At 39.8% G+C, this 21,964-nt stretch overlaps 1 protein-coding gene across 15 annotated transcripts in view; it reads right to left on the bottom strand.

The window, feature by feature from the left end:
• RAD51B (RAD51 paralog B) overlaps positions 1 to 21,964 on the bottom strand; it is a 459,905-nt gene that overhangs the window by 230,628 nt on the left and 207,313 nt on the right. For all 15 annotated transcript variants that reach the window (XM_084519471.1, XM_084519466.1, XM_084519474.1 and 12 more), the window contains one exon: positions 21,665 to 21,761. In XM_084519471.1, coding sequence (XP_084375597.1) covers positions 21,665 to 21,761 — 97 coding nt within the window. The remainder of the gene's footprint in view (positions 1 to 21,664; positions 21,762 to 21,964) is intronic.

Here is a 21,964-nt window from a genome sequence, read left to right as displayed (position 1 = left end):
GGCTGCTACATGGAGATGCTCCTCTATTTGAAAAACAGCATCTAATATATGAAATTTCCTGGCAGATGTTTTCTGACCTCATATCAACATAAAGGATTGCTAGGGCTTTAGCTGCTGAATCTGACAGCTAACTCGGGCAGATTCATCCACTCACAACATTTTGTCCTTAACAAATGTCTGATGAGTCCAGATTTGTCAACTGAAAATCACCATTTTATCTACAGGAGTACCATCTAGCAAAGGATTGGTAAGGAAGCTTTCAAATTAGAAGAAAACACCCTAAGAAGGGTCAAAACATTAAAATACTGATTTCTCTAGCACCAAGGCTGCTTGGATCCAGAACTTTGGCTGAAGGTTCATTCTCCATGTGAAGATGAGATGGAAAGAAAAAAAAATATTTTTGCCTTTAACATAAAACACGATCCTTTTCGGCTCTCCAATGTATCCTTGTTGTACTTTCACACTCATGTAACATTTCTCTGCTAGAATAAACTTTCATGCTCATCGCTCCCTCCATCCCCTTAAATTCAGCAGTTCTCTCTCCACTACTAAATCCAGTGTAAGCTCCTTCATGCCATATTTCAAGTCCATAGAACTTTGTGGCTTTCTATTGATCCAACTTTTTCTTAATTCCCAGCATAGCACATGACCTCTAGTTTCATCTGTTCATCTGATAGATAATCATACTCTGTATACACGGCCTTCTCCCATCTTCTGACTTATGTCACAGCCTTCCTCTTCTCTCCCAAGTCCCTTTGAAAGTCCTTCTTCTCCTGTTCTCTACGTAGATGTTTTCTGATAGTATATACATGCAGTATTCTGCGTGGTGCACAGCTTTGCCCTCTGCAACTTCACCTGCCTGACTGTAGCAAAATCCTCCAGGACAAGAACGATGATGTCTGTCTATACGGAATTGTTTACAGCCCCATTGAAAATACACAACGATGAAACAAGGAATAGGACTGGACAGCACTTAACACTGTCTGCAGTCTGTAGCACTGTCATGCTAGTAACTGAACATTTGAAAGCATCCTCCCTGACGCAAAACAACTGCAGGAGACCATTGTATGCACTGGAAAAGAAATCCACTTTCCGAAATTTCAGTAATAAAAGATGATAAAGATGAGCAGGGAGAGCAGCAACCAAAGAGAAAATAAAGATCCATTATCCCTTATGTTGGAACTCAGCCAAAGGGAAGTTGAAACCACCACTTCACCACAAGATACTCGGGAGAGACAGTTATTTTGAGAGGAACTGAAGTTACACAAGAGAGTTTTGACAGAGAGTAGGAAACCAAATCAAAATGAGACACTAATTTAGAGTAAGACACAAATGACAGCCATGGTTTACTGACTTTCCTGCCCTCTTGCCAGGTGCAGCAAGAACACAACATTTGCAAAGCTGATAACATCTTCCTTCTGAAGGCATAAAAATCACAGAAAAAATATTACTTTTCATCTGAATCCCACTTCCAAGCACAGTAATTTGGACATGTCGTGAAAGAAGTGCTGAACCCTGCTTCTCTTGAGTTGACAGCAAAGGATCCCTTCACCTCTTCTCATCTGTGATCATTCACTTCCTCCTGATGAATACACTTAATTTGTCTTTTATGGTAAGGTAGTTATTGAACAAACACAATTCAATAATGTTCAATGATAAGAATTTCCTGCTCCCCACCCCACAGACATCTCCATTCACAGAACAGAACATTTTAAAGGAAGCTGTTCTTACACAAGCCATTGTATAAACACTTGTGCAGAGACCATAAGGAATTGAGATGTGCTTTCTCAAAAGGGAACCAGGTGAAGCAACTTCAAAAATTTCCTCTTCTCTCTTGTACCTTCCCTTAGGCTCCATCTCATTAATTTAAAACATGTGAATTTGGTCACCCAAAGGAAAGATAAATCCAGAAGGTCTCTCCTGTGGTTTATGCTTGCCATCCTTTGATTTAATGACTTCAGTTCTTCATTTTAAAAGGTTCCACTTCTGTAAATAGTCTTTCCAAAAGTCATTATATGAGCCACAGACTGCCAAGTGAGATCCTGACTACATCAGCTGGCAAGGAGGAAGCAGGATTCATTTCTGCTGCCTTCAGTGCTGGTTCCATGTATAAAATGTTCCATGTCCTAACGTGACATGACATAATATGGGAGATTATATCCATTTCTATTACACACCTCCAACGTCTGTTAAAGTCTCCATCCAGAAATCAGCTTAAAGGTCTACTTTCACGTAACCAAACAACTCCCAGATGAAGATGCTCAGGAATACGTCAATTTGTGAATTGTCTCAGAACACATTCATTTATAGCTGTAAAACAGACTTTATCTGTTACGAAACAAGTTTGTTCAGTTGGGCCATGCTCTTCAACTAGCAGTTTTTCATCTAGTCCTGCAGTTCTAAAGCTTAATAAGCTGGGGACCTACTGCCCTTAGAGCACATACTACCTCAGCTGCTGTCACTTCTTTATGCTACCGATTTACAGTGTAGTTACTCTGCAGCCCACGGGGATAGAGCAGCCTACACAGTCATTTCCAGAAACACTGTTCCTATGTCACTGATGTGTTTATCCTCTCATTTGCCCAACAGAAGCTCAATACTTCACTATGATAAAGACGAATCCTTTTTTTTTCCTCTGAAGATCAGCTTCCAGACTGCCAGCTCAGTCCCTGCTAGCTCCAGGCTGCCAGTCAGCCCCACTGGGTCATCACAGACTTGCACATTGCTAAGTATTTCAAAAGTGTATTTCAAGTGCCATGATTATAGCAGCAGTTTTCATCATAGCTATTCTAATTGTCAAGGTACTCACAGAGGTTATTATTTCTGCAAAGGAAAAGAAAATCTGGAGACTTCTGTAGGAAAACCCAGACTACTCATTCTTTGTTGTTCTCCTTCTCCAGAAACGAATCAGACTCCTGAGACTTGTGAGATGCTGGTCCATGCCTAGTAGTCACTATTTACTGTCATGTTATAAAGTATATAAACACCCTGCTTACAGTTAAAATTTTAATATTATGGCTTCTTCTTCCCCATCTTCCCTCCTCACCAGGCTATAGCGAAACTGCCACATATAACCCATTTACAACTCCAACATTTAAAGACTTTGGAGATAGTGCCATTCTACATTCACCATTCTACTTTGTTCTGTCTCAATTCTGCCCCTGCTTAAGATAAATGATCTTTTAGAATATGCCTACATTCACAGGCCACAACAGGAGAGCGGGGGTTACTCAAAAAAGGGGCTGTTGACAGTCATATAACCAGAAGGGAATAAGATCTCAGTTAAGATAAGTGGCTAATCCTCCTTCCGGCTAAGACCTCCTTCTGTATTGGGTCAATGCTTTTTGCACCAGAGATCCAGGTCCACCAAACCAGATAGAAACAGAGAGCAACGGCTAACACATTTACTGATTGCTGTGGAAATCATTGATGAGCTCGGTACAATCCAGAAATCCCATTTGGCTGGAGGCAAGTATTATTTTGGACACATTTATGATGCCTATGTATGACAGGCGAACAACTTGCATACTGACACTGACAGCAACCAGTTTAACAATTCAAATATTCCCCATGGGAACATGCAGCACTCACACTTTAGTCCACATCTTTCCAATCTGACTTGTATTCTTCATCCAAGCCCTCTGTATCCAGGACACTGCAAAGTATGCAAACCTTCCTGAGCTGTGGTGTCTGAGTGAATAAGTGCCTTTTTTTGAGGGGGGAGAAGGGGATGGTAAATATTACTGGCCACAGCTCAGATGAGCTTTGCTATACTTTTCATCTCCACTAAAACCCCAAAGGACTGAGCAGCATGTGGCCAGGAAAAGCTGCATCCAGAGAGAGGCTATGAAAACATCTGCCTGTAGAGTCACTAAGAGGGAAGTTAAGCTCTTCCACAACAGAGCACAAAACTCATTCTATGAGAACTCTGCTTTATATGTCTGGAACTGTAATTTGTATCCATGCATCACTGTTCTTAAAATCCCAGAAGTTCAGTGAGGACACATTTCAAAAGAAAGCACAGATACACAAGTCTGGGTTGCGCACCTCACCAAGCTTACGTGTCACTGCCATGCAGAAACTAACATTATACATACAAGCTATGAGTGAGTATGCCTAAATTAGGCATAATACCTACCAAAAGTGAAAGAAGAATTTTCCTTGAAACTTTCTAGAAAAAAAAAATAATCATAAAACTGCATGTCACTAACAATATTTAAGTATGCATATTCTCTCATGCCTCGGGATGACTTCAGATCTTAATTTCTTCCACAGACGCACTTCTCCGCCAGATTCTAACAAGGCTCTGCCAAAACCCAAGGATTACAGTGCAAAAACAGTTTTGTCCCTTCACCTATGAGATGTAGCAAATGGACCGCATTTAGTTGGCCTTTCATTCTCCAATCTCATTTTCCCTTACTGTAAAATCATAGCAGTATGTACAGCCAGAAGTTTCCAGTGAACATCCACCCTGCCCTGCAACATCTACGTCTGCACTGCAAGAAGCTGGGTTAAAGATTGTTTTATACAAATATTTCAGGTAGTCTCAAATATTTCAAGTAATAGCTAGTGTACTAGCGTCACACGTGTGCTGTCCCAAAGTTCAGTTATCCATACTGTTAGTATGATGTGTCTTCTAAGGCTGAAGTTTACTGCTACTTCTTCCAGTCACTGCACATTCCTAGACGCTTGCCTGAACAACAAAGAAGACTGAATAGTTAAAATAGCAATTCCAAGCATAAAGACCTCTACAGTTTCACGTTCTCACTGATCTCCCGAAGCCTTACCCTGGAAAGCCATTCTACAACAAGGACTGTTTGTTTGTTTCTTTTTGTGGCCCTCTTCTGAACTCTTGTCCAGTATTTCCGTATCATCCTCAAAGTTTGAGGATCAGAAACAGATGCAAATTCCAAAAGAAGTTTATTACTGTACCAAGACTATTAAAAAGCATTCCTTTTCTCTACGTGGCAATCCTGCTAAAGTGTATTGGGATCACATTAAGAGGCTCTTTGCCGGAGCTGATTAGCAAAGACTGCTTCTGCTGAGGAAGTTTCAACTACTTTCCCAACCCAGGATAATCTCCAAATCACCGTTTAAGACAATTTCTTATGTTGTATGCACAAACTCGCATTCTTTCCTCTCATTTACATTGCCTTTATTTGGGTGTAGCAGAACAACACAGAAGTATGTCTAATCTTTAAAAAGGAGCTAAAAACCAGACAAGGAGATAAATGGAATAACCCAATAAGCCATGAAGATGTCCCATAAAAGTTGTGTGCAATCATGTTGTTGAGTCAAAAGGGGAAAAGACTTCAGTCCCACTACCCATATTGGGAATTGCCTGGGAAACCATCGCATCAATGGAACTAATTTGGCACCATTCCACAGCACTAAATTCACAAGCGAAATCTTAAAAAAGTCAGTAGCTGCTGCTGCTGCTATTTAAAAGTGTTCCTAGCATCCCAGCATTCTTTTATGCACTTAATGTTTTACCTAATTCTGATAGTCTGGGAAATATACACACCCATTCTATTAATTGCTTTTAGGAACAAGCATTTACCATCATCTTCAGGACAGATTTGATTTTGTGGGAACAAATTATATCCTGGAACCAAAATCATAGTCAGGAGTTTTGTAGCACATGGATTTACCATGTCCACCTCTAGTACATCAGATATTTATCTGTAAAGGCCAAAGGACAAATATACTTTAAAAACTACACTACATTATCTTTCATGTGTTTCCTTTTGCAACTTTGGTTGCACAAGCACTAAAGTGTAAACAGTACGATTCCCCCTTATCAGGGACCTGTGTCCTCCAGGATTTATTTAGAGGTGCCAGAATCAGGTTCCCCGACATCATCACCGACTAACCCACAGCCACAGGATTATCCTATCAGTAAGACTGCTGGCAGAACAGTCTGGCTAAGGAGGAAAAGCCCTTGTTTACATACACATTCCTTCTTAACTAACAGGGAAATAACTCCAATTAAAAGTAACGAAATAGCTTAGTACACACATAACCACTGACACATGCTCCTATCATACACAGGACCTTAAGTCTAGAACTACAAGTGGGAACTGTTAATAAAAGATGGTCAGAAAATTAAGCCTCTGCCAGCTTTTGGCAGCGGCTCTCTTCAAGTATTTTCTACCCAAGTACATCAAAGCTCAAAAAAACCCAAAAACCCAAACCATCCAACCATCTATCAACTGTAGTTACACGGAGTTTCTGACTCAGTCTTTGGCTCATAGACAGTGCAATAAGATACAGCTTTTTCACTGCTGTTCCACGAGTTCAGCCTGAGTCAAGAGACAGACTGACTGTAGGAGAAATTACATTTTACCTTTAGGTCACTGGTTTGGATCCATTACCAGTAGTAGCCAAATGTCATCACCAGCAGACAGTTGTTTATGGTCTGATGCAAAATGGATTTGCCTATTTACTGCAATGTGTGGCAGAATTGCCATCTACATCACCAATGACTTTCCCAACAGCTCTAGAGATTCAGCAAAAGGCTAAATGGGAACCCGAGCCCCCGTTCTGCTTGAGTTTGGTAGTGAAATTTCCGGGCCAAAGCTGAAACACGATGTTAAATCAGTAAAACAGCTTATGCTATTACCACTTGTGTTTAGTGGTCCAAGGAGAAGAGGAAGACAACTACTGCTTCCACTGTCTTTCAGCTTGGTGCCTTCCAGTAATGCTAAAATCTATGAAAAAGTACAGTCTGTTTTTAACAAATATTTTCCTAACTACCGATGCGAGAAGGCATAGCTATTTGTGTCAATACAAAACTTCCAGGAAGCACCAAAATTCTTTTCATCTAGCCTATATTAGGTGTTAGGAAAACATTCATGTTGACCGTCAGGTGGGATTTAAAACACTTTTTAAATGCACCTTGGTTGCATCTGGTTAGTTACGGTATGACCATCACTGACGTTATAACCAGTTACTTTTTCAAGGAATGTCAACATTTGAGGGCTATGACTTACTGGTAGTTTAATATTATCCTGGGATTAATAAGAGAGGAGAAAAGTGGACTGTGAGTTATGAGAGGATGTGTACTGCAAGAGATTTGGCAGGGCAGGGTTCTCATTAGGCCAAAATTCAGGATGTCCTAGGTCTGTGTGCATGCTATTAATCACTAGTTAAGGCATACCAATAAAAGTAGTTTTTCCATTAAAAAAAAAAAAATCATTGCTCATTTCAGGAGGAATAGAATCATCCTATCTACTGAGTTCAGATTTTTGGAAAAAGCAGATTTTCTTCAAGTACTGTTCAAAACAATCTCACATCACATAGAGGACTTAAGAAGAGACTATTTTTTTTTTCCTTCTGCCTTCAGATAGGACTGTTCCTTCTTAAAATTTAAGAAGTATTTATTCACCTGAGATGGCAGAAAAGAATCTTCAAACCATCAACATATTTAACATCAATAAAAATAGATGAATTTATGATTAAGGAATTAGAGATTAAAAGAATAAGATTCTTGTCTTTCATAAAAGCCCTCAGTTAAGAAACAAGATACATATTAGAGAGTCATCAAAATATGTAACCTCGCATATAGGTTAGTTCATAGACATAATAAATGTGGCACAACAAAAAGGAGGATATACAGAAAATGATGGTAAGAGACCAAGTAAAAACTGGACGAAATAGCAGCATCACAGGCTCGCAGGATATTTCAAGTTGTCTCAAAAAGTCTCTATTCCTACCTCCTGCTCAAAGCTGAGACAGCTGTGAGGTCACACCAGGCTACTGAAGAGTATATCACAAAAGGCCACCAGTCATGGCCCTGAAAGATGCTACAAGATCAAGAGGTAAAATAATTTTGTCTCTTGCCTTTTTTTTTTTTTTTTAATATATATATATAATTACATAGACTGTTATCTTAGGCTTTGCTTTATTTTTTGAAAAGTCTGTGTATTGAAAAGAACATGATTGCCTCAGTCATAACAATACAGAATTGTGGCCATGGAGATGGAATGAAGATGGAAAAGGAAGGAGCAGAAGTGAAGGAGACAAATAAGAGGCTTTCTTTTGAGCTTAACTATCTACAATAACAGTGAGGGAGTATACTGTTTAGTATTTTGATCATCATTCTGCTCACTCCACAAAAGGCAGCACACAGTTAGTATTAAAAAGATAACTGGTATAGATCTGAAGTTTAATACAACAATACTGAAGTTAGAAAGACCACTTTCACATTGCAAACAAGTAATCGAGTGATTACAGGTAGTCAGATCTGAGTATCTGAACTGAGAAAACCCCATAGAGTCAAGTGCCCGTGATGCAGTCTTTTCCAAAAGAGTGTAAATAGGGCATGTCACCTCACCAACACCCAGGACCACAATGTACTGATGGTGCCAAAGAAGGAAACCACACTGCGAAGAGGAAGCAACAAATTCAGTTTAAACATCTTGCAGGTTTAAAACAACTTTATCATAACCAGAAACAGCTATTAATTTTGAAGCAATAACACATCATTAGCAATTAAACTGCCAAAACTGTGTAGTAAGCTCTCAAACATTTTCAATGGCACTATTGAGTGCAGGGATTGCTCACTGCTACGTGCAAGGCTACCACTGGTAAGCAATTGTTAAAATGAGAGATTTGAACATAATACACCACTACCACAAGCACCTGTGCAAAATCCAGCGCAAACACCACAGAATTTCATACAGATGTAAGAAGTAGGGCAGGTAAACTATTTTATTTTTGTTTTGTTTTTCACTAGTAGAGCAAAAGGATGACCTCAGAAAACATTTTTGGGGTTGGGAGGGAGCAAAACTGGTGAGAGAGAGAGAGAGAGAAAGAGAGAGTGAGTAACTCATATGTTAGTTTGTGTAGCATGTCTCTGGTTATGGTCACGAACCTCAGCCTGTTCGCCTCACATCTTCAAGATATATATTTTATCAGACCAAACATCTCCACTAAACGTGTTACTTGACGAAACTTTTTTTTCATTGAAACCACTGTTATTGCAAAAAATTTTCAGCACAAACAAAATAGGAAATACCTTATCATGCTGAATGCTGATGAAAATACACTCTTTTATAGACACAGCAATTTATTTATTTACTTGAAATGCACCTGATTCACTACTCCACTACACCAAACTGCAAGTGAATTTCTACCCCCATAAATATCAATGCAAAAGAACAACAATCAAATCCTGGGCTGAAACTATAATAATCTTGAAATCACCCTAATTGCATACACTGGGCTACTAAACTATGTGCCATTTGACTTGTTCGCGGTTACTATTCAGCCTGCCGGTCACAAATACCTTTTAATAACCCCTAAGGAAAGGGAGATATCCTCACCTAAGGGAAAGCCCCAGGTAACTAAAATGAGTTTTCCAGCTCCTTTACACAGCCAGAATTGCATGAAGGTGATGCAGCCTCCCCTCACCCATAGGATTTTCCCATCCAAGCAGAAGACATCTCACTTTAAGAAAAGGCAGGTTCATCTCGGGATACATCTATAGGGTTCACGGTAAATACCAGGAAGATTAGCCTGTGGTGACCTCTCTGCCACTCATCTGCTGCCGGAACCTCGGGATCCAAGCGGCTCATTTCATGCTAGCTCCCATGACCGTAACACACTGCTGTCACGGCGGTGACTAAGAAGCAGATGCACCCTCAGGAAAGGGAGAGCTGGGCAGCTGTTGACCATAAGCCAAGACAATGAACTCAACGGATATAAAGGACTTCACGTGTTGATCCCATGCTGTTCAGAGTTACCTCATGCTAACCCGGAGGAAAAGAACGTGACCAGAGCCTTTGACAGTTTGTGTTATTCTGGTTGAACTGGCATTAGACCAAACCGGGGATTCCAAGGATCATGAGGTTTTTGGCATTTAACTTGAATCCACCATGAACGTTTCCTCTCGAGATTCAGACACTGAATGACACAATATTAGTTTGTATGCACCGAACTTTATCTGAAACTTCACTCTTGTCTTTCATTCCTACCGAATGCTAACAGGAAGATTTACTCTCTGAAGTGACCTCTGAACTTTCCAAGACCTCCATCTTTTTAGTCCCTTGCCCTTCAGTGGGTAGCAGTTTTCTACCAGCAATTTAAGAACATTAACTAACTCTGAAACTTGACAGCCACTGTTTCAACTCTTTAAAGAGACCACAGATATTATCAGTTAAAAAAAAAGACACTCACCAAAACCAAAAAAACAAAGACAGAAGGAACAGCAAGAAATAAACCAACAACCAGACCTACGAACGGATCCTACAGCAGTGGCTGCTGCGGGTGACTGGGCCCAGGGGTTGGGTACGCCGGGCAGGTGGTCACTGCAGCTGCAAGATGTGACTACAGGCCCCTAGCAGGCTGAATGCCACATTTAGTAGCACAAACAACAGTAACAGTGAAAGACATGGCACCTCAGGGTTCAGTGCAGACTAGCCTCTGAACTGCACAGCGAAGACATGAGCACTTCTCCTGCTGAAATTCATCCTGTTTCTCATTGTCACGCGTTACATGAGCCTGGTAACTGCAGGTTACCACAGCCAGGCAATGGGCGTTACAGCTCCCTGCTAATCCTTCCTACTGATCTTCAGACGAGGGCTGTATTGTCTCTGATTTACCTTACAGAAAAACACAAAAAACTACACTTGCTTGAAAAGCAAGTCTCCAGTAGGGAATAATTTTGCACAAAAGGGTCAGGAAACCAAAAGAGTTGAAAATCACTCTATGTAATGAACCAACCTGCAGCAAGTAAAGATGACAGAGGACTTGCTTCAAAGCTGTGGTAGTGATCTCAATCCAAATACTAATACAGATGCAGGCTAAGAGGAATTTGAGACAGCGAATTGATACTATGGGATAGATCTGTTAGAAAATGGGAATTCACGTACCTCTACTCTCTTTGAAAAAACAGCAGCCAATCCCTCTACAGTATATATTTCCCGAGTATCTTAGAGCCAAAAACTTCAACCACTTCTGGATTCTGACTGATTATCAGTGATTTTAATTAAGACCCATCCTGCATCATTTACAGTTCCTCCTTAAAAGCAGACGAGGAAATCCAGCTGACTGGTTTGTTAAGCAAAACCAGCAACAACAACAACAAAATCAATAAGAATTTGAAAATTTACCATATAGAAATAGGAATTAAGATAAGAAAGGGAAGCAATAAATTGGATGAAATCAGATATTTTAGGAAGAAAACAAAAATTTATTTATTTTGTGTGCAAGACATCATGTTTATTAGCTTTTTTCTTCAAAGCTACAGAGACATAGCTGTTGAAGCTTGAAATTTTAGTTCCATTCCCATTTGCTTTTAAATTAAACAAATGATCTCAGTTTTTGGAGCAGTTTTTGACTCTAGGGAAACTATGCCATTAAGAGAGTGCCAGAAACACATCTAATTGATGCATGTCCCAAAAACAGCTCAAAAGAGCACAGACATACCACATATAGATTTCAAGGAAATTACTGAAAGGCCACAGAGCTTCAACAGAATGTGATATGTGAAACACAGCATATGAAAGACTCAGTATCAAAAGGGTAAATTCAGCTCAAGAGATATTAATCTGATTACCTAAGAGGTACTATGAATCGGATATGCTCCTTTGTGCGCCATATCCAAACCTGGACAGATGGAGGAGACTTTATGCTCCATTTTCTGACATGTAATTAGTTTTTAAGGGATTATCGAGTTACAGATAGAAAGTTTCAAGCAATTTTTTCATATGAGAGAATTGTGTACAGTAACCAGCGTATTTTCCAACTTTATTTCCATATGATTTGCTGTTTCCTTGAGTGGCACTGTGGATTACGAGCTTCACAACTTGACTTTTCTGTTCTCATTTTCACTTGAGTGCTCTCTGTGCACCTGCCTGAGAGCAAACCAGTCCTACAACATCTCTAAACAAAGCGCTTTATGTAAAGCTCAAACTCAAGACTTGTACAGAGTAAATTGAGGCTAATTTTATGCATTTTTTTTTTTAAATCCATATAAGTAATCTTTCTGCACCATCTCCCCCTCCCTCCTTCCTACACTCATTGCCATTTTCCAGGGTTTAGATACAAAAAAAGAAAAAGGTCAAAATAATATGGCTCCTTCCCATGCCAGATCATGCGGTGATCCCACAGCCCAACTTCCATGACTGTGTTTGATGAAGTCACTGGCCTTGGACTATCAGTCAGTTAGCTATTAAAATATTACCATTTCACGTTACGGCAAGTAGCGCTTTTTAAAAGCAAATTTGAAATGTGTTTTTGTTTATAAACTCCATTTTAGATTGCAGTATAACAAAACACAACAATCTCCAACTAGGGCATCTTTAACTTTGCATTTTACACTAAAAAAGGCTGCTTGCAGGGCTTATCATATCACTTAGTTTTGCAGACCACGGCAGCATCCCCAAGAGGCTACCTTCTGTTTATCTCTCCATCAGCATCCCAAATCTGGAAGATTGCACTTGCATATACAGGTATATGAATAACAATTACATTTGCACAAAAAGAGGGAAAGGCTTTGCCTGCCTCCACGAGCATTGCCCTATATAGTTTTAATTACTTTGAATATAGCTTTTAATCATTTCAGCAAAGAGACACAGTCATCAATCCCTGTGTTAAGGCAAGGAGCGTGCAGGGAGAACTGCTTTGGAAAGGGTGACTTGGGAGCAGCAGCAGGGCAGGAGCTGCAGCGGGTACGCAGTCGACACTTGTGGCTGAGGCAGCCGTGCCGGGGAGCCGGGGCTCGCTGCCAGCCAACTGCTGGGGAAGCAAGGCGAGGAGGCGAGTCCATGAAGAAAGGCTGTATCAGCGTGGGAGGACTATGACCTTTTGATCTCCGAGATGTTCCTGATGTACCAAAGTGACATGTCAGCTCTAATAGGCTATACTCCCCAACTGGTGGCAGGGGCCTACAAATTACTGTGAGATCTGAAGGCATTTGTTGTGATGATCCTGGCCTGGATGGGGCACATCACCACTTCCCCAGCAGGACTATCTGGCAGGCTGTCCCAGCAGTTCCCAAACCCAGGGTCGTAACCTCCAGCAAGGTCACAGCAGCACAGAGTGGGGTCACAAGCCTAACAGAGATTCGATTGTATGTGTTAGTATTTAGGGTCGCAGGCTCGGCTGGAGTGAGTTCACCACCAGAAACAGAGGCACAAACAGAAACCATGTGGGAGCAGCTGGCCTAACAGATTTCACGCTCAGCAACTTCTTGATACTCAGATGTGCCCATGCGACTCTGTTACACGTCCATGCGCCAGCCTGAAACAACAGCTCCCCTGCCAGGTACCAAAATGGTTCAGATTACTCCCAAAGAATCATGGATGCTTACCCTGTAGCAGCATCTGCTGTTTCCTATTTCCACCATTTCTTCACCCATCTTTCTGTACAGCACTATGACCACTTGAGCTGCTCTTCTCTGAATGCTCCTTTATTTTTACTGCTTAGTATATTGATTGAGGAGACAGGTAGAACCCAGATTGGATGAATTTCCCCACGTGGAGCATGCTAAATCTGCTCAAACTGAAGCTGGCTATTTTCATTAAATTAAGAGATCATACACCAACCATATGCTGTCTTTTTATTATATTATGTTTGGGTTTGGACGTAACCTTTTAGCAGCAGAACGTCACTGGGAAGAAGTTCATTCACATGCCACATCACCCAGCTTCAACCTCCAAAAAGGCTAATAGGTTATAAAACTTCCATCATTTATGGCAATAAATCATTATTACAATAATAAAGCAGGAAATACACACAAATTAAGCAGAAACACCAATGTCCTCTTTTTACGATTAAGGGGAGTCATCAATCATAGAGGCTGCCCGAGACTAACAAGGAGCCACTTTTTCAAACATCCTGCAGTAAACCCAGAGGAAACGCAGCTGGAACTACAACCAGAACATAGACATCAGACCTTGAAATCATTCTGTCCTCTCTTCCTGGCCCTCCCAATCTGCATAACACCTGATCCCAAAGTCACTCCTAAATGGTCCATGTCCTGAAGGCGAGTTGTATGGTTCACGTAGCACCGCAAGCCAATACAGTGATGCCTCCCCATACACAAAAATCTGTCAGATCTCTCCCAGTCCCACCAGAAGAGGGATCCACTGTTGGTACTATAAAACTCCACAAGAAATGGGACTGACTGCTACTACATAATGAAGATTCAATTTTTATTTTTCCTCAGCCTGTTTGTACAGATTTAAGTAGAATCCAGTAAGTTAAGAACAGAATTGGGCAGAATTTAATTGATCATAGTGCATGGGGGCCAGTGCTGTGTAGCTTGTACCTACCCTTGAATAATCTTCACAATGCATTTTGAAAGATAAGTTAGTTTGGAGCAGTTCCACCAACACTAGGGTACAACGTAGGGCTGCAGAACGAGTCTGGAATCAAACCATATCTTTTATTTCTGATTTAAGACATCGATTTGCAGGACCACAGAGAAAATGCAAGTTGATCTTCCCTATTCTGCATAGAATGGGAAATGTTTATTTTAAAACATTTTAGGGCACAAAGAGATGACAAATTGCAGTCCTGTTATAATTCTTTACAGCTATATGCCATGAAAGTCAGTGGCTGACCTGTGCAGGCTCTCAATCTATTGCAGTTAAAGGAAAACAGGAAAAAACTAGTGTTGGGAAACCGAATTCTGAAGCAAACCCATTTTACTTTGCGTTGAAAGATGCAACGTACTTGGTCTGGCACTGTCTCAGCTGAGGTAAGCAACCAAGAGATGCTAGCTTCTAACCACTCAGCTCTGACTGTAAGCACTTCTGTTATCATGCTTCTGATGCTATAGATGAGTGATTCCCAGCAAATACACCTGAAGGGATTTTGGATTACAAATTGTAGATTAATGGTTGTCAGTCATATCACATCTTCAGAAAGAAACCACAACAAAGCAGTAAAACTTGGTATTCTATCATCACAACAATTAGGAAAGAAGGAACGGAGATTCTCTTAAACTGATATATAGAGGTCTTTGAATGCTCCTGCTGACAGTTTTCAACCCTTTCGTAGTCTAGATCAAGCGATTACATGTGTCATTCAGCTTGAAACTTCCATAGACACGTACAGTCTCTGTAACACCATTTTACTGAGAGATTTATATTTTGATTAAAAAGCCGTTAAAATTTGGCTGGATGTTATATGTCACTACTTCCCACTTGTTGAAATATAGCATCAAAATTAGTACAGGCTGACATGACCACTGTTATCGTGAAATCTAACTGCTCCATACACCGCAACCCTGCATCATGTAGAAACAATCACAATACCATTTCCCCTAATGGTTGGTATCATTTCTCCCAGGCCCTATAGTGATGGTGCACTTCCTTGAAGCATTCTCAGCAACTAGGAGGACTTTTTCCTTCCACTGAAGCACTGAGGAGCACAGTTACCAGAAACACCAACACAGTTCAAGCGCAACAATGAAACCTCATTATTTCAAGCAGGTTGTTTTTTCTTTCTTACATGTATCAATGAGATTTATCAACATGTCTCTTTCTTTTTGCTATCCATTTCTTACCTATCCTGAAGTGCTACATCGTATCCTGACTCCCACCAGGTAAACAAAGAGTTTCTTTCTCACCTTTCAGTGCATGTGTGCCTTACAATCTTTTTCCGAAGATTTTTGAAGCAGGGGAATTAACTCAAAGGCAGAGACCAGCCTGAACACAAGGCTTCCCACAGCATTGTTAACAGGGATCACAGGGTCTATGCCGGGGTAGTTTATTAAAAGACAGCTGAGACATGAAGTCCAGCAGCACATTATAGAATTAGGAAAAAAATAACTCCAGCTGTTCCATTACAGCTCACATGAACTGGAACCAACGAGTTGAGTAACTCAATCGACTCCTACACTTAAGTCATGGGTACCCAGGGCTTGGACCTGGAGGCACAGCCCCGTGGCTGATGGACTCGCTGGACTCTGCTGTCCCTGCGTGGGGGGGTAACTTGGCTTTGGGCTGAGCGGGTATATCAAGATAAACCACACAGCAGAGAACTCTATTACCTTTTCAGAGATGTGGTTTAGTCCTCTGGGTTCACACAAGCACATCAGTGGTGAGTAACATACTCGTCAGTGTGCAGAGATGCATTATTTGAGGTGAATTCTAACAATTATCTGGCAACAGCACTATTGTTATTTGTACTCATTGCTTTTTTCTGCACATTAAAAACTCTAACCTTCATAGGGTCTACATAAGGGGTCACAGTTTAAAGACCTTTCTCTCACCATACCACAAATTGCACTCAAGGTTCATGAACAGGCCGAGCAATCTCCCCACCTCCAGATTATTCCACAATGATAACAAAAATGTTTTTAGTAACTACTCCCAAATTTGGGGGTCTCAAAAAAGTCAGTGTGGATTTTTATTAAAAAGATGGGATATTAACTATTTTAATTAAATGATAAAATTCATAAATTATTTTTTTTTAAATAACACCAGTGTTTCATTGATCCAAGACAAACTACCTCCTACCAAGCAAACTTGTGGTAATCAGCCTATAACACATTTACAAAGCATGCAGTTAAAACATTACAGGCTTAAAACATGTCAAAGTGCTATGATATTTTTACTTAAATTCATACCATGCTGGAAAACTTCACTAAGACACGAATTATTCTGCATTAGGTGCAAAACTACAAGGAGGAAGTGTTTTAGAAACTTGTTTAACAGCTGCTCTGTCAGTTCAAAGTTCCTGCAAAACTGGTATGTTTAGGGTTCTCACCGAATATTGTTTTTTTATTTTTATTAAGTCACTTGCAGGTCCAACCTTAAACATAAGCATACACATAAATCAATCAACAAACAAACAAACAAAACCAAACAACAGACTCCTATCTTTGGGGGCCCCTCAATTCTTGTGGTAATTCCTTCAGTGTTATCTCTCCTTTCAGCACCAGGACTGAAAAAAAGGGATTTGAAAGGAGATAACTAATAAACTACAGAACTGGTCTTTCCCTGAGGTGAACAGCAGGTCAACTTATTACTTAGCAATGGGAATATCTTGAAATACTTTAAAAAAAAAAAAAAAAAAAAAAAAAAAAAAAAAAAGTTGCAAAGAATATATCCCTACATCACTTAAAACGGGGAAACCAAGGCCTGAAGAGTAAGATGTTTTAACCACAACCTAGAAAGGCAAGAGCAAAGCAAAGAATAGAATTCAAACATTCCAGCTTCAAATCTTCTGCCCCCTAGACTAAAATTCCATGATCAGAAGTAGGAAAACCCTGTGGGTGGAAGATATTATGGTAGCTTAGCTTTCTTCAGTCTCCACAACACGAAAGACTATTTCTGCTCAACAGCTTAAAAGAACTCGGGATCACAGCAACAAAGATGAAAAGGTCAGACTAAACTCATTGCTCACATTGTGCATTAAAAATATACAGTGCTATGACAAACTGCTTGATGAACACAAATGGCAGAAGACCGAAAACTGGCCTCCCCAGAGTTAGCACAAGTTTACAGACAACTTTAAACACAAAATAATTCTGACTTTTCCAAATAAATATTTGAAAGTGCTAGCTGAGACTGAAGAAGCCTGAGACAGAATTTCCCTTTTTGCCTTACGTTTGTGCATGCTGGGAGGAGGACTCTGTTCTTGTTCATGCCAACACTCTCCTGACCTTTTTCTGAGAAAGATGGGGCTTGTCTTCGATGTCTGCAAGAGGAAGCGTAAGCTTGCAGCTGGCAGATATATTAACAGGATAGGCACCGGTGGACTAGAGGGGACCTCAATAGGTCACACTGTGCTATCTCTTTGCACCGCTTTACAATTTGAGTTGCTTTGCTCAACCTGATTTTTCCAAGACTAATACTTATGAAACACAGAAATCTCACCTTCCAGCTAGCACTCAAACAAAATGCCTGAGAATTCATTTCTAAGGATCCTCTGTGTTAGGTAAAGTCCAGTCATATGAACTTTACAGAAATAAAAATAGTGCAGTCACAGCCACAAACAATGGCTTAATCCTTTAGACTAATGCAGCTTAAATCTCTCTAATTGTTAAAGAGATGATTATTTTAACTTGGGGGTAAGGGGTAATTGTTATACATTTAAATAACAAAGTTTTATTCTTTAGGCCACATTTTGAAGCCTAGTTGTGGGCTGGTCTGACCATCTCTGAACAACTTAAAATAACATTAAAGCTTCTCAAACTTGTCTTTTACTGTAACAGGTAAAAATCTATTCCATAAAGCAAGCATGAAATGCAAAGAGCAGCATCCCCATCAAGCTCCATCCAGTCTATCCCCTTTGATGACAGGATATGTAAGAACGGTATGGCTACAAATAAAAACTGAGTTTGTCTTCTAGAGAGGTGACAGCCTTACGTGCCTGAGACTTTTTGAGCTGAAGAAAAAAAAGAAGTCTTACTGAAGTTCAGATAATAATCTGGCAAATATGTAAAGGCCAAATGAATGCCAAGGCTCAGTCCATAGGTACAAAAACTTTTCTATTTTATTCAACATTTATCTGCAGCAAACTAAGCATGTTTTCTGTCTTGAAGCAGATGTATGCACAGAACTGGGAATTTAGCTGGACATAACATTTTCCTGCAATGAGTAAAAACAAGCACAGTTCAACAGCTCTTATGTTGCTATGTAAGTGGTGAGATTTTACGTTCTGTGCTGCTTTTATACAAGCTTTATTATTCTCGTAAAAATCTAATATGTTTTTAGGACACAAGTTTTCACGTATTACAATATAATTTTAAAGAAGACAAACTTTGAGCCTGAAACAGCTTGACAACGTCCTTTCAGCTTGCTCATCAGATTAACTTTGTCACACATCAAGTGAACAGCTTCCTTGGTTTCTTGCCTAATCTAATACGTAGCCCACAAAATACCCTTCCAAAGCACAATCAGAAGCAAAACCAAAAGCCACTACAACATTCCATTTCTTTCCAACAACACATTTAGTTTGAAATTTTTATTTCTGTCTCTTTCTAAGAAAGATCACCCTTTTAGCAAGCCATTTACAATGACAGGACTGGTTTCAGATAGGTTTAAAACAACATATTAGACATATACAAACCAAGAGGTCTGATTTGCTTACAGGACTAATAATGTGTTACGGGTCCTTTCACATCTAGGTCACTGGTTCAAATTCAGCTTAAGTTGGTGATGAGTGAAAAGGAAGAATGAGGTAAGAACCCAGACACGAAGCTGGCTTCCATTCCTGACTGCAACATATTCTCTTTGTGTGCATGGACTACTCACCTAACAACTCTTTCCTGCACAGTTGTAAAATAGGAGTAAATACTATGAATATCACTCCAACCCTGGAAGGCGAATTCTTTAAGGAATCTTGAAGCATGCAAGACTGTCAGAAGATTAACATATTGCTACTCTTAGGCTGTTTGAAAGTCAATATGAAATAAATTAGGGGGAATTTTCTCAGGACAGGTCAACACCCTAACGTTTAAAAGAAAAATATCAGCCACGCTTTTGAAAGCATTATAAACATGGAGACTGTTTATAATGTTGAATGGGCTTGTAATTACCTTTTTTTTTTCCTCATAGGTAGACAGCATGGGTTAAAACTGAAGCAAACTGACAATCCAGAAGCAACCACATTATGGATGAGAAAGATGGGAGGAAAAAAACATGTGGTATGGAGATGCACTGTGCTCTGCCATTATACAACACAGCTGGTAAATACCGCCTCTGTTAGTTGATGGAAGTAGAAAGGAGGGGGGAGAAGGAAAAAAAGTTGAACACCCTTGCTACCCCTTGATAAAACTTGAATTACTGAAGGAGCTTGCATCACTGCTGTGCAATTCTTGTTTATCCTTGGAAAGCCAAACAGCTCCCATTTTTAAAAAGTGCCATGCTGGCATGTTTTACCACTTCAGACAATTAAAAGTGAGGAACGAGAAAAACAAAGGCAACTACACACACAAAGGCAACCAACACATTTTCACTCATTCTTGGGTTAAAAGTTGAAAAATAATGATGGCACAAAGTTCAGACACAACACGATATCTTCATTAATAAGCTGTAATTACTATGAAAATCATCATACCATGTCTTACACAGTCATGATTTCAGAACTATTGCTCATACACAGCACTGCACATTTCTGACATTTTCAGGAAAATTTTGAAGGATTACAGCTTTTTCCAAAGACTCTTCAAAATATTTTAACCACAAGAAAAAGTATGTGTTGCTAAGTATATATTTGTTATTACTTCTACTTCAGAGTTACCTATGCTCTCCTTTTCTGAGGAAGCTCATACACTGCAATTCCAGAGGACAAATTAAAGCACAACTGCCATGATCTAAAGTATTTAATGAGCCAATGTGTAACATATTCGTGCCAAGAAGGAAATCATAAAGATGAAAAATTATGTCTTCCTCTTCCAAATATAGTTACCAAATTTCAACTCTGACAGAGGTAGGGAGCGAGATATTCAAGCAATGAACTTCAGTGATGTCTTGTCAATGGATGGAGCCAACAAAAGCCACAAGCACAGTTTCAAAATGATTTAATGGACCATGCTTTGCCCAAGCACTCCTATTGACAAAATTATGAAGTGAATGCATCAGTCAGTGTCAAAACATTACACTGGAGTTATTTGCTGCTCTTTCACATTCTGTTTAATATATACTCAACTTCTTCCTCTTGCCCGTTGAAATGAATTGCAGAATAATGTCTTTTTTTTTTTTTTTTTTTTTTTTTTTTACCACTGCTTAATTGTTTTTGCCACCAAGCTGTTCTTGCATTAAGTCAGACAAGCTTGAGAGGACAGCTCTGATCAACCAGAACAAAGATAAGCTGACCAGAAAGCACACCAAGGAGAGAAAGAGGGGAAATAACGTTATTACGCAAAGTAGAAATTCCCCATGCATTTTTCATGCCTTTGCAGAAAAGGTGAGCATTGCTCATCATCATACATTTCGGCCTATAGTTGAATTTTAAGTCTAAATAAGAAAATCCTCTACATCTGTCTCTGAGGGCACTCTGATTATTCAAGTGGGAAAAGCTAGAATTGTATTACATTGCAAGCATTGATTCCGTATCTTTTATGCTTTGCACAGTAAGTCCTCACTACTAACCCCCAAAATGTATGTGTGTGAGAGAGATACTTGTCTCTAATTCTCTGCAGAAACAAAAGAAACATGAAGATGTAAAGCAGTATATGGCATCACACTAAAGCTCGTATTACATTCACACAATATCGAGAGCTGCAGTTTGAATCACTGTGCTTGAGAACTGGACAAGTATAATGCAAGGGACAGGAGTGATTATGTGCTCTCCTTCCTTTATGACCAGCTGTTTCTTTTTGGAATCACCAATAATCACTAAGTAAGATTAAAATTATGGCCTAGCCTGTGTATTTACTCTAGTCACAGCTCCAGAAGGAGAAAAATAATGCTCTGTGAATGAAAGTAGGACGCTAAGGAACATATTACAGAAATGAACACAGCTTGAAAATCCATTCCCACCCCTTAGAAAGGGCCAGTTTCTTTTAGTTAATACACTCTTTTATTTTCATTTCTTTAAATAAATTTTCAAAGAAATTGAAAAATAATTTCATCTCCTCATGGTTTTATCTTTGGCTTGATAACCTGACTTTCCTGGACCCCTGTACATCAACAGAAGTCTGCAAGTTACAATGTGGATTTGTCAGTATAGAGTTTCAGTTCTGATAGAAGGGATCTCTTACCTTCAGACAAGAACAAATCATCAGCTGGAGACACCAGGTCTGCTGGGATTGCAAGGCCATTGCTCAGTGATGTGGTAATCTGATTCGTCAAGATAACCTGCAAACACATAGGGAGAGGGGGAAGGGAAATGAATTTTTATAGCTACAGGAAGGCAGAGAACAGCCCAGGCAAGGACTGGAATCCCTCAGGCACAGGCACAGCGTGTGGGCAACCCCCTACTCTGACCTTCAGCAAATTCGGCTCAGAAAGTATTGAACTACCTGCAGTAACTAGAAGAGAACTGCAAAAAACGTGCAGTA

Source organism: Aythya ferina (genome assembly GCF_964211825.1).
Source record: "Aythya ferina genome assembly, chromosome: 5".
Taxonomy (NCBI): domain Eukaryota; kingdom Metazoa; phylum Chordata; class Aves; order Anseriformes; family Anatidae; genus Aythya; species Aythya ferina.
This window is presented reverse-complemented; position numbering and strand designations above follow the sequence as displayed.